The 13,342-nt window shown below is 56.4% G+C and overlaps 4 protein-coding genes across 4 annotated transcripts; 1 reads left to right on the top strand and 3 right to left on the bottom strand.

Moving 5' to 3' along the window:
- Positions 1-4,304: 4,304 nt before the first annotated feature.
- SPSK_00660 (uncharacterized protein) lies at positions 4,305-8,859 on the top strand (the record flags this gene model as incomplete). The annotated part of the gene is made up of 2 exons (XM_016727610.1): positions 4,305-7,289; positions 7,357-8,859. 2 exons carry the CDS (start codon positions 4,305-4,307, stop codon positions 8,857-8,859), a joined length of 4,488 nt encoding a protein of 1,495 aa, XP_016584516.1.
- Positions 8,860-9,767: 908 nt separating this feature from the next.
- SPSK_10348 (uncharacterized protein) lies at positions 9,768-10,505 on the bottom strand (the record flags this gene model as incomplete). The annotated part of the gene is made up of 2 exons (XM_016736801.1): positions 9,768-10,163; positions 10,311-10,505. 2 exons carry the CDS (start codon positions 10,503-10,505, stop codon positions 9,768-9,770), a joined length of 591 nt encoding a protein of 196 aa, XP_016584515.1.
- A 267-nt stretch (positions 10,506-10,772) lies between these two features.
- Positions 10,773-11,601, bottom strand: SPSK_00877 (short chain dehydrogenase/reductase family oxidoreductase; the record flags this gene model as incomplete). Its single annotated transcript, XM_016727823.1, has 2 exons — positions 10,773-10,965; positions 11,051-11,601. The coding sequence occupies 2 exons, from the start codon at positions 11,599-11,601 to the stop codon at positions 10,773-10,775; spliced, it is 744 nt and encodes a 247-aa protein (XP_016584514.1).
- Positions 11,602-12,014: 413 nt separating this feature from the next.
- Positions 12,015-12,670, bottom strand: SPSK_00899 (uncharacterized protein; the record flags this gene model as incomplete). Its single annotated transcript, XM_016727842.1, has 2 exons — positions 12,015-12,509; positions 12,581-12,670. 2 exons carry the CDS (start codon positions 12,668-12,670, stop codon positions 12,015-12,017), a joined length of 585 nt encoding a protein of 194 aa, XP_016584513.1.
- Positions 12,671-13,342: the final 672 nt, after the last annotated feature.

The following is a 13,342-nucleotide window of genomic DNA, read 5'->3' as shown; positions in this document are numbered from 1 at the left end:
ATGGCGGCTTGGCCCAAATGGAAGAGGTTCCCAGGTTCCAGCGCCACGAACGCCTTGCCCGGCCCGCACGGCGACCATCCAGCCGTCTTATTTCGGTGTGAATTTGTTTGATGTATTTTGTCTGCGGGACTTGACATCCACCGCGATCAACAGATAACAGCGTCACAACATGTTGCTGGAGAACGAGCGAGAGACGTGCTGCTGTCAAATCGACGAGACTCGCGATGCTATTCTAGATTTGATAGCAAGATTTGATAGCATGACCTTACACCCCTGATCTTGGGACCGTGGGCCTTGCTTTGTGCGACGTACGCCGTAATTACCCAGTATACCGAGACAAGGCCTGCTGGGACGTCAACATCGAACCCTCGTTCTGTCTTTGCTCGTCCTTGCTCACTGTCTGTGCTGTCACGATGCCATGTTGGGCTGCCCCCCAGATTGTTGACACCAGCACCCAGCTTATTTAGCAAGGTGAGCACATTACCTCTGTACGACACACTCCAATGAGCCGTGTGCCGAGTACAAATTCGTGTCGCCCAGAACACGGCCGCGGCTGAATTACCTTTTTCGAGAAAGATTGTCTAGCATGTCCCGCTGGATCCGCTGGCAGAATTGCCCAAATCGGTCGCCATGGGGAGCTGAGTCCACCCAGCCGCAGACATATCTTACATTCTACGAATTATCTTACACAGTACTCCGTACGAAAAAGCAACAATTGCCTCGCCGTCTTCGATCGAGGGTTGACGTGCTTCACACAGCTGAACCGGTCCGGCCTTCTCATGGCTGACCCCTGGACGACGGCGTGTCGTGCCAAAAGAAGGAAAGTCGACAGGCAATCGTCTGGTCCACCCGGCGCTGGGACGTTGGGAAATCCCAGAATGCGCATAGCGCGTGCGCCATCTTCTTTTTTTTTTTGTCGTCGTCGTCCCACGTCTCTTCGATGTCGGCCATTTATCGCCCATGTGCGCCTTCCATACCCACTGCCCCTGTTTTTAGTCCGATTCTAGCACGTCTGTTGCCTCTAGCTATTTGAGTTAGTGCTGTCCCTTAGCGGCCCTGCGCCCGCTAGCCCTGCTAGCCTTAGCTGGAACCCTTGCCATCGCGGCCGTCCATTCGGTGGACATATCCACGTCCCCTGCATCCGTTGCTTTCTGTTCGACTTCGCGCAGGACTGAGTACATCGAAGTCGTTTTTCTAAGTGGCCTTCTTCCAAGTGGCCTTCTTCAAGCCCCGTCTATGGCCATGGCCGGCACGCGCTGGTGTTCTTTCCATCTTTGTAAAACCTGCCTTCAGGCCTCACCATTCGTACTTGCCGCATCAGGCCCGTCCTTGGTGCCACAACACGCCGGAGCCCTTTCCTTCCCCGGTCGAGTACTGTGTAGACTCCCTTCTCCAGGCCCTCTTATCGCGGGTCGCGCTTCCCGCTTATGGAGGACAGAAGCACATCCGGACCGTTTCTGGGCAGGTGCCGAGCGTGTGATTTGTGTTTCCCGTCACGACGAAGTCGATCGCACCTGTGTTTTCAGTTCGAGTTCACTTTCACCCGAGTCTCTCCTCAGCTTCCATCCTCGTGTCTGTCTCTCAGCCCCCGTGGCTTCGGGCCCCCCTTTTCAGTCGCTCTTTCCATTTTGGTATCCAAGTGTCTAAGGTGGCTGTTTCCTAGTCCATCCTTTTGCGACTAGTGCCCTGAACGCTGGGCCCCACTTGGCACTCCATCTCCTTTTTCCCCGAGCCATCTTGACCATTGACCCAACCTTTTTCCCTTCCCCTATTCTTCGCTCCCCATTTTTCTTGGCCTCACGTTGCATGCTAGCCCAGGTCCCCCTTTCCCATGCCACCTCTCGAAACAGCCGTGTTGATACGTCGTAGAGGAGAGGGGAAGCACTGTCGCATTTTGTTTCCTGTCTTGTTATCCTCTTCACCGTTGAGGCAGCGCTAGATTTCGGTCGTTTTGTCCCTGTGGACTGTCTGTTGACGTTTCTTGAATTTTGTTGATTCGTTATTTTCTCGACTTTCTTCTCGTCTTGTTTCTCCTCTACCTATCCCCGTCTTCCTCTTCTGATCATCTTTTCCCATATTGTCCTCTCTCCTTTCTCTTTCTGGCGAACGGGAGGCAAGCGTGCTGTCTCACCTGCGCCTGTTGTCTCACTTTTTCTCTTTCTCCGCCTCGACCATTCTTCACACTGCACGCTGTCTGTCCGTTGCTCTCCTTTTTCGACCTTTTTACGTCTTCTTCGACCGTTCTTGTCTCGCCGTATCTTCGCCGCCCTCCTTTTTCACGTTCGCCTACGATAGGCTCGCCCGCTTATTCTCTTCGTCGAATCGCCGCTTTCGTCTGCCATCTCGTTTGTCGGCCGAGTCCCTTCTCTGTCTGTCCCCAGTTCATCATCCACACAAACAAGAGGCCCTAGCTCGCGCCCACCTACCGAACGCAGCAACGATCGCCCAGTCCCCTTCAACTCCCCCCAGTCGCAAAATCGGTCCATCTACATACACAAACGGAAAAGGGAAAATTAAACGGGAAGACGACATCAAAACTTCCTTCCTTCCCGCCACCCCCGTCTATCGAGATCGATATTTTCCTTGTTCTTTGGTTTTCTCCCATTTCCATTTCCTCTCCACGACGTGTCCTCGCGCTTCCCTGGAGACTCACATTCGCATTTTCGACATCGTCACTCCTTGCTTCGATTGTTTGCTGGTCAACAATGCGCCTGGCGTCACGATAGCCCCAGACCAATCCGGTACGTAACGCAGCCTCTTTTCTTTGCTATTGTATTTGCTATTGTATTTGCTATTATCCTTTGCTATTGTTGTTTGCTTTCCATTTGCGGTTGCGATTCAATGCGTTGTTGTTCTTTGTTCTGCTCTGGCACCGGCTCCGCCAATATACACACGCCCACTACATACGTACGCGTACCCGCGTGCATCCTTTCGACTGCCGTTTGTCAAAACGATCTGGACGCCCTGTGCGCCGTTTGCCGCTCTGTTGGTTTGCTGCCGACGCCCTCCTGCCCTGCCCCGTCGGCATTCTTCGTTGGACGCGGCTGATGTTGGCACGACACACACGGATCCTGGGCGCTGGACAATGCTGTGAACCCTCAAAGGCAAAACACGTACACTCTTTTTCTGAGCCGGGGAGCATCGAAACAAGGCAGGACGGCACCGGAAGAAAGTGCTTTGGAGGCACAAACAGCCATTTCCAACCGCTTTCGGTGACTTGCTACCTTCCAATACCATTCAAACCCTGTTCATGACGACACGACACTGGGTTGGGACAATCCTAGCCTAGCCCACGTCTCGTAAGAAGCAACCTGCACACGACCAGACCGATTTCGTTCTGAATTTGTCGACGCACACGCCTTTTGTGCTTTATCGTTTTGCCATTTGATCGCCTTCTCTTTGCTGCGCGACCCATGGGACCAAGCTTTTCCAGGTCGATTTTACCTGGCGATCATAAAGTCTCCGCGTCAATGTCCCCTGGATAGGCTCTTTCTCCCCTCGCCCTCCCCGCATAAACATTGTCTTGCAAGTGCTGTCCGTTCCTGGCGGATCAGACAGGACGGCTTATTTTGCCTTACTTTGCTTTCTAGAACATGCCGTTTCAGCATTTCAATTTTTTTTCTTTTCTTTCTGGTGTTCCTTGTCCCTGACGGCCGACCTTGTCCATTTTAATTTTATATTGCAGCTACTAATTGTGTGTGAGAGTGTGCAGCCTGCAGCCTGCCGATTGCCTTGTTCGCCTTTCAGTTCAGCCAGAACGAACAGAGCAGGAACAGACATTCGAAAACAGGCACACGACTATTCTAATTGACACTTGATTGCTGTCCTAATTTCGTACCGCCATTCTCTCCTTTTTTCGGATTTCTTTTTATTAGCTTTGCTTTCGTGCGACCAACACTTCCCCTCTTTTTCTCGCTCTCTCGTTTTCTACACCAATCTCTCCTATCCGAGCCGCAAGCCATCGCCCACCATAGACACCACCCTCACTACCTGTTGTCCTACCATCTGCCACTGTCTTGCACGCAGCGGAGCTGACTGGTCCAAGGCAGCGAAAAAAGGAACACGAACACAGTCCACCCTGCCTCGCACGAGAAACGAACACAAACGAAAGCGGAAAGCGGAAAGTGGCTAAGGAGGGCCTGCAGTCTAATCGAGGAGACGACAGCACGCGCGCGGAGCTGAAAGGGCCACGAAGTAATACTGCATTTCTGGTTGTGTTCACTCCTTGCTTCGTTGAATATTGCCTTCTCCTCACACCTCCTACCCTTACTTTCGGGACGGGTGCTTTTTCATAAAACGACACAATGGCCTACCCGCCTTCTGAGTCCGGGAGTGCCTCCCGACCTGCGTCTGGCACTACGTCCACCTCGCAGAGACCAAGATCGCGAGCACCGAGCATTTCGAGCGACCGCCCGTCCACGACCACCGTCGGCCTCGGCCTGATGTCGCCGCCCTTGTCCATCTCGCCCGACGCGGCTTTTATTGCTGCATCTGCCGCTTCACAAATTGTCACCAGCGACCATGACAATCACGCCAACACGTGGTATGACCAGCACGGCATCGAGCCGTCGGGTGAGACGGCCCTCGTGTCCAACGCCGCCCTGCTGCTCGTCAACAACTTCTTGGACCAGCTGCTTTTCAACTTCTTGTCGATCGCCCGCTCGACATCGCTTACGGCGCTTCGCCCAGCTGTGACCGAGGTTCTGAAGCCCAAGCTTGCCAAGGATGCCATCAACCAGGCCGACGAAGAGCTCAGGGAGTACCTTGGCGGCGGTGACGACGAAGATATGCTCCAGTCACAGACCCCCGACTCACCAAAGGATTGGGATCTGGAACTGGTATGGAAGCGCACACGCCTTCGCTGCATGGTGTACTCGTCGCTTGGCGACATGGAAGAGGAAGACGAAGACTTTTACATGGAGCAGGAGCACCTCGACGGGGGCGACGAATCCCTCGGCGAGACCGTGTCGCCGGCCGTTGCTATTTTCCTCACGTCCATCCTCGAGTTCATGGGCGAGCAGGCTCTGACCTCGGCTGGTCAGGCCGCGTACCACCGCATGCGCTTCATCTTTGAGAAGGAACAAAAGACTGCCGGTGCCGCCAGCGGCCGTGCCCCTGTCGCCGAACGCATAACAGTCGAAGAGGTTGACATGGACCGCGTGGCCTTTGACCGCACGATTGGCCGGCTCTGGAGAGCTTGGAAGAAGCGGATACGGTCCCCCTTCACTGATGTCCATACCTTCCAGCAGCGATCCATTCAGCATGAGCTGGGTCGCCCGAGCACCCATGCTCGCCAACCCAGCCAAGATGGTTCTGTCGTTGCAGGTGCGATCTCCGAGGCGGGCGAACACGGCGACGATGCCTCTGTGCAGAATGATCGGAGCGAGAGCACAGAAGAGACTGCCGAGAAATCTGCCCAGGAGGAGGAGGAGGAGGAGCAGGACGACAGTGACAAGCCAGAGGGTGAGCCCGGCGTCGAGCGGGACGAACAGGAGTGGCTCAGCCTGGCTCTTTCTGTCCCTCTTCCTCTCAACGAGAGAGATGTTACTGAGATCCTACTTCCCGGCCTGGGCTACTACAGTGACGACGAAGAGCTTGACGACGCTGACGAGCACGATGCGTTTGGCCGGAGGCAGAAGAAGGCGATTGATGATCCGAGCCGGCCGAAGAGTCTGATGGTCTTTTCCCATGCCGTCATGGCTGGCCTCCCTACTCCAACACTGTCAGAACCTCGCACACCTGAAATGCCCTACTCTCGCAAGCGAGCCAACTCTCTCCCCACGCCTTCCACATCGCCATTTGCCTCGCCCTCTGCCAAACGTGTCAAGCCGTCAGAGGCTGATGAGGAAGTCCAGCCTGAAGGGGAAGGAGAGACCGAGGAGGAATATACTTCCGCTCCCGAAGCCGCTGACCATGAGGCCGAGTCTGATGATTCACTGGTTGAGACTGTCGATGGTGAGGAGACCAATACCGCGGTCGCGCCCAAGGCAGTTGTTGCCAAGCAAAAGAAGAGACCCTCCTTCCCTCCCCCTCTCCAGACGACAATCATTGGTGCAGCCATTACCACATCCACTGCGCGCGCTGTCCCCGTGTCGTCGATGGCCACCGAGAATGGCTCCGGCCGCGACGATGGCGAGGAGGAGTTTGACGAGTTCACTGAAGAGCCGGAGATTCTGACCTCGTCTCGCGTTTCCATTTCCGGCCGCAGCAACTCACCGTCGACTTCGGAGCATGGCCGCCCCGTGTCCATGAGCCCGAGCCTGCCCGCCCGCTCCCCGAGCGTGCACTCGCCCCGTGTTATCGATGTTGCTGGCCCTCGCAGCCCTGTTACGCGGTCGCGCAACGGATCGATTGACATTGTTAATGACACTGTCGCTCCGTCTCGCGCCAGCAACACGTCTCGGACCAGCAGCATTTCGGTGCGCGCTATTGCCGAGGAGGGCAACGTGCGCTCCGTTGAGCAGGCAACGTCGCACCCCAGAGTATCTTTGACGAGCGCAAAGATGGCCCGAACCCACACGAGCGAGTCCATCTCTGAGGCAGAGGAAATGGTGGCAACGAATGGCCAAAGCACTTCCCGTCCAAGTGAGCCCAAGCCCGTACCGACGAAGGCGTCGGTCCCCTCCCCTCAGTCTTCCGCTCGCCTCACCGCGTCCACATCTCCTTCCCAGCAATCGATGCGCCCGCCCCCGCCGCCGACAACGACTGCGCCTACCAAGGTCACCATACTCAGCTCCACTGCCTCGCCCGGGACTTTCTACGTGGACGACAAGCCGGAGGTGCCTGCTAAGACGCAGCCAGCCGAGCTTGCGCTTCCTGAACGTAGCGCAAAGCGTCAGGGCATGTCCAACATTTCGGCAATGGCCGGCGCGGCTGCGGCCGCTGTTGCTGCCGGTGCTGTTACGGGTGCTGCTGCCTCTTCCAGCCACGCTCGCAGCCCTCTGCGGGAACAGCCTCCTTCGCCATCCCGTGGCGTCAACCAGTCTTCGCCCAGCACCAGTCGTGAGCAACAGGCGCAGTCCCAAACCCAGGGTCAAGCGCAGGCTCAAGCACAGGCACCTACTCGTGCGGACGCCCAACTGCGTGCAGAGGCAGAGGCCGCTGGCCGGAAGCAGAGTGTCGCGTCGTCCATCTCATCATCGACGAGCAAGTTTAAGCAGCCGAAGAGATCATCGGAGGAGAGCACCGTCATGCGCCCCGAGGATGTTGCGCGCAACTTTGAGCAACTTATCCAGAGCGACCAGACGATCCAGTACACCCTGACACCCGAGAACATGCGTGACATGGATGTAGGTTTTAGATACCAGGAGCCATGCAGTAAAGCCAATTTCATGCTAATTGTTTCAATCTCCATAGTCTACTCGGTCAATCCACGACGGCAGCTCCATCGTGGTGAAGAGCCGGAAGAGCGAAGATGCTCGCCAGACAAGCGACCGCTCGCGCTCGTCATCACTCAACAACCGGGGCGAGGACAAGCGTTCAGCATCCATTTCTCGCGCCAGCACCTTTGATACGACTCGATCTATCGACACCACCGCAACAGTCAAGCTGTCTGGCCCCGTTCCGCGGTCCCCGCGTAGCATCGCACCTTCGGGCGGCTCGATGCCATTTAAGGCCCGTGGCCCTGGTCCGCAAGCCCGCGAGGCACGCGTTCCCCGAGAATCGCTTGCTGATTTCGCCGAGTTCATTCGTGGCACTGGCCCTGCTGGCGGATCGGTTGTCACTCCTCCGTCGCGCAGCAGCACTATGAATGGCTCCGTGTCCAATGCCACGCGAGCCCTCCACAGTACTGCAGGCATGTCCAAGACGAGCATCGAGTCCGGTAGGGCCTCCACGGTTAGCAACCGCCCACGGTATCAGGCACGCGAGGCAGTTGTCGACAAGGATGATAACTCCGACCTAATCGACTTTATCCGGCGCGGCCCGCCCAGTGCAATGGGAGGAAGCAACAACCCGCGCATCCCTAGAACGGTGGCGCCCTTCCGCACCACCATGGACTCCGACCAAATGTCCGGTGCTGTTGGTGGCCGCGCGATCGACGCGAACCTTCCCAACCTTCGTTACAGTGCGGCATCGACGAGTGTGACGGAGAGCTCGATGGGTTCGTCTGCTGGCCTGCTGAAGAAGGACAAGCAGCCGTCGCCGAGAATCGGCGCAAGCCAGAGCGCCAACAACATCTTTGATGGGCCTGACGCCATGCCCATGCCGAAGCGCAAGACGCGCCGTGTCAAGGACCCTTACGCAATCGACCTCAGCGACGAGGACGACGAATTCGACGCGGTGCTCCCGGCATCCGGTAGCGGCCGGCGGCCGGCCCCTGCCGCCAAGGAGGAAAGCCTTTTGGACTTTTTGAACAGCGTTCCGCCTCCGGCTGATGCAGAACCTGTTTTGTTTGACATTCCGCAGACGCGAAGCCGGCAGCCGCCGCCTGTCCCGAAAAAGAAGGCGAGCGCGCCGAGCTTGATGTCGCGGTTCGTACGCAACAACAGCGTCAGCGGCAATTCGAGCTCTCGTGGCCCGGGGAGCAGCAGCGGGTCCTACAGCGGATTTGGCGGCTTTGATTCTCGGTCGCTCATCAGCCGTGCTGGCTCCACCATGACCGGCCGCAGTCGCAACCATATCCCGATCCAGGTCAACATCCCCCCTGGCCTCGACAAGTACGGTACGACGTCGTCGGCGGCGGCGCCGCAGTCGGGCATGAACGGCGGCAGTCACCCGGCTGCTGCTTCGAGTGGCAGCGGCCGTGTGCCCATGAAGAAGTTTGAGCCTCGAGAAGCCCAACCGACTGCCTCGCGGGCCACCCAGGACCTGGCTGACTTTTTCCGCAACTCGGGGCCGCCGCAGTCGTTCCGGGGGTAAGGTCCCGATGACGAGAGAACGAGAGAACGGCTGAGACCCAAGGTGGATTTGGGTTGTTGATTGATGATATGATAATTCTACGATTAATTTGCTGTTTTTATGTCTTGCTTTGTTTCTGTACCTCTCTCAGTTGGCAGAGAGGGTGCTGCTTCTTGGTTCTTTGTTTTGTTCTCTGGATTTTTTGCAAGATACCAAACACGGAAAGAGTTGGACCGAAAAGAGATGTTTTCTTGATGTTTGTTTTTTCCATCTGTCGTTACTACGCTTTTCAGTTTCTTTTTCGCCTAACAGAGGCCTGCTTTCTTTTCGTTTTTACATTTTTGACGTTTTCTACGCTTCGTGTTTCCTACAATATACCTTTGTAGTATACGGCTTATTTGACGTATATATAATTTTTGGCCATTCCTATTTTCATTTGCGACCAGGAAGCTGGATGCCACCACGCTCTATTGCCACGTGCGCCTCTCATCCGTAAATGGCATCGTCGTATCGGACATGGGATCCTTGTTGCTTGCTGCAAGTCACTGACATGCCAATATTTCCATATTTGGCCTAACCCAGCTTGACCGACTCATACCGCTGCGCTGTGACTCGCTAGACTTTGCCATGTCGAGGGGATGCGGTGCAATACTACAATATTGATACCAAAAGAGAAAATCGTGTTGCAGGGGGCCATGTCCCTTTTCCTAACCGGCCGCGCGCAGGATGGAGTACGCCGTACGTCAATTTCCTTGCTCCCAATACGCTTATATAGATGGGTGTTTTGGCGCGGCCGTCGTTGGCTTTTTTCTGTCGTTTGTGCGACTGTGTACCTTCAACACAGCCCTTTCTTGGGAGTGGCATCGAGAACGACAGAACCTTGCTGGGCAACGCACATCATCCCGGTCCCTCAACACGATTTCTCTTTTTTATACCATGCGGTTCTCCTTTATTGTCGGCTTGAGCAGCCTCCTCGGCGCAGGTGCCGCCACAGCGGCGCGTTGCAGGCCGTCCCGCGTGTCCGTGTCGTCTTCTACGCCGTCCTCGTCAGCATCCTCGTCAGTGTCCTCGTCGGTGTCTTCGTCGGCGCCTTCTTCGGTGTCCTCGTTGTCCTCGTCATCATTGTCGTCATTGTCCTCGTCGGTTTCGTCGCTGACATCCTCCATTTCGTCCTCCATTTCGTCCTCGGCTTCCGCTTCGTCGTCCGCCGCCCCATCGCATCTGCCCTGCGGCACCAACCTTCTCCCCGACGGCGCCCACTTCAACCCGGGCACGTCCGCTGTCGTCGAGACCACTGGTGCGATGACGGCCGCATACCCGCCTACCTGCTACGGCCAGCTTCTTCCCAACACGTGTGTCCGGTTTGCCGCCGTAAACGGCGGAAGCGGCACCTTCGCCGTCAGCGTCACGGTGCCGACGGTCGCTGGTCGCTTTTACCTCTTTCAGATAACAGCGGAAGCCGACCACCTAACCCCCGAGCTGGTGAGGTGCTTGGCCAACAACTCCCTGTTTTGGGTCTTTGGGGTGGACATCTTGACCGTCGATGGTACCTGGAGTGTGCTGTCGGCGGAGTTCGCGGGCGGCTCGGGCGTCACCACCACGACCATCACGTGTTCGAGCACCCTCAGCCAGCCCAACTTTGATTTTTCGATGGGCGGATTTTCCATTACAGAACTGTGTTAATAATTTAAATAACGTGAAGAGCGTGAAGAAAAGGCTCGAGGTAGGACGTGAAAAGGGGAAAACATGGCGTGGCAACTATACGTTCCGGCTCTCTTTTGTTTATCAGCGTTACTGTTTGCGTCATTATTCTTATCCAACATTCTTAGCCACTCCCGGCGATTGGTGACTCGCTGTACGGAGATTCTCCCATAACGTTTCCTGTGTTCCGTTTATGAACAGCTCCATCTTCGATTGACGCGCCGTTCTCGACATTAACACACCCAGCCGCCATCAATGTTCTGGACAGTGCCGGTGATAAATGACGAGCCGTCCGACAGCAGCCACTCCACCAGGTTTGCGACCTCGCTGGGCTGGCCCTTGCGGCCCAGCGCAATGTGGCTGAGGTCCATCTCGCTACCGCGGATGCCAGCCGACTGGCGGAACATGGGGGTATCGATAGGGCCACTGGTCGGTGCATGTCAATGTCGGTACGAAGGCCATGTCATTGGAATTACAGACAAAGGGATGACAACGAGGGAGGGGGGCTCACGGGCAGAAACAGTTGCAACGAATCTGGCGCTTGCCGAGCTCCTTGGCGGCGACACGCGTCAGTCCGACGACGGCGTGCTTGGACGCCACATACGACGCGTTGCGGGGAAAGCCAATGATGCCGGCGACGCTGGCGGCGTTGACAATCGAGCCGCCGTCGTTGAAGTGCGGGATCTGGGCGCGCAGGCAGTTGAGTAGGCCCTTTTGGTTAACGCCCACCACAAAGTCCCAGTCGTCGTCATCAATGTCTTGCAGCGGCGTGATGTTGATGTGCTTACCAATGACGCCCGCCAGATTGGCCGCGCCATCCAGCTTGCCAAACGCCTCGACCGTCGCCTTGATCCAGTCCTCCACGTGCTGCCTGTTGCGCACGTCCACCACGCGGCCCAGGGCCAGGCCGCCAGCAGCTGTAATGTCCTTGACGGCCTGATCGAGGGCCGCCTCCTGCACGTCTGCCAGCGAGACCTTGGCGCCCTTGGACGCAAGCAGCTTGGCCGTCTCGAGGCCCATGCCGGACGCGGCGCCAGTGATAGCAATGACTTTGCCTTCCATGGTAGATTTCTTGCGTGTGTTGTAGGATGTGAGAAAGATGGACAGGAACGGAAACGAGAGCTAAGGTGGGGAGGAACGTGTTGAGAGACAGAGAAAGAGATGGGGAGAGGTAGATACTTCGTCCATTGTATTTGTATCTTTGCCTTCCCCAAGGGAAAACGTCAGACGTCAGTCCTCCAAATGAACACCCGCGAAATGACGCCAGCCACCACAGGGTCTCCCGGTCCATTTGGCTCTTCCTCTGTTTTTTCTTGCTTTGGTGTCTTTTGCCTTTGCCGTCGTTCTTCCCATCACTTCCATCGTGCGTCCCCCGCCATGTCCCCGCCATGGCCGGATGCGGAGTGAAGGGGAGGTGGAGGTTGAGGGCATGAGCGGTTCATACCAAAACTAGGATAGTTTAAAGCCGGCCGACGTTAGGTCCGGGGTGTCGGATGCTCGCAACACGTAAATCGGAGCAAAAGCGTGTTCCACAGGGCTAGCAAAACGGGGGATGTTGAACATCCGGGGGTGGTGCAGGCGAGTGGATCGGCCAAACTCTCCCTGCTGGAGATAGCGTAGATGCGTGTTGGTGGCCACGCTAACCCTTGCCAGAGACATGCACCGTACAGTGCGAGCAAACTGGCACCGCGGCATCCCAGCTCCTGTACGAGATCCAGGGCCCTCTGTACGACGGTTCGGACGTCACGGCGTGCCTCGAGAGCGTGGTGATGACGTAGGTCGGGCCAGTCCGCGTGCAAGCCACCGGTGTCAGGGGGCGGTCTCGTTGCCCAACGGCCGATAAGATCAAGTACATTGCTGACGAGGAGCACAAGGGCGGCGTGGTTGAGCGGTTTGAGAGTTTCGGAATCCGTGCAGGCATCGTATCGAAACATACATATGGCCAAAGGTTGTGCATTTTCAATTTTCAACTACCAGTTTGCCATTCGATGTCAGGTGACATGTCCAACGTAAACCAGATGTATACATACGTAGAACACACGAACCAGGAAGGGACGACACAGTGTAGAGCGCCTTCCGTATCCAGGTCTGCCAATCCATGGCCCAGTACTTCCATGCATCGTGGCTCCATGGTTCTTTCCTCATTCGCCGCGGCAGCACGTGTCAACTGCAACGACAACGAGAGCCGCTTTGATGCCAAAGACGGCCGACAAGAGTAGGTTCTTGGCTCTTCCTTTGCGCCTTCCCGATCCAACGATACTACACTTGAACCCCTTTTCCCCTTTTCCCTTGTCTTATCCCTTTCCGCCTTCCTGTGTAGTATCTCGTTCTAAACACCTACACCCAACCGTCTCCAGCTCAAGGGCCACTCAAACAACATAGACGCGTCGGCTAACGCAGTCACCGAGTCCCCCACGAAGCGTGTTCGCCAGCCGGAGGAGCCCACCGGCCGACCACAGCCGAGACAACTGACAACTGCATTGGTGGCCTAGGATCGACCGGCGATGCACTCTCTACACCAGACAGTCGGAACAGCGCCTGGGTATCTGTGCTCATGGTCATGTCCCGGCCTTTACCTTGCTGCAGTTGAAGGACCTGATCAGAACCACTGTGCGATCGCTCGACGCTGGCCAGACCATCACGGATTACGGAGCTCAGTGCTCGACGACATCAACCTCAACGGCCAGCTACAAGGAGACCTTTACTACCAGGTAAGCCAACACGGCTGCAATAGTGATTATATTGCGCTGAAGAGCTCATAGAGACAGCAACTGCAGCAACAACAATAGCGGACCGTGTTGTC

Source organism: Sporothrix schenckii (assembly GCF_000961545.1).
Source record: "Sporothrix schenckii 1099-18 chromosome Unknown Cont48, whole genome shotgun sequence".
In the NCBI taxonomy this organism is placed as follows: domain Eukaryota; kingdom Fungi; phylum Ascomycota; class Sordariomycetes; order Ophiostomatales; family Ophiostomataceae; genus Sporothrix; species Sporothrix schenckii.
The sequence above is the reverse complement of the archived record's forward strand: the minus strand, read 5'-3'. Positions and strand labels throughout refer to the sequence as shown.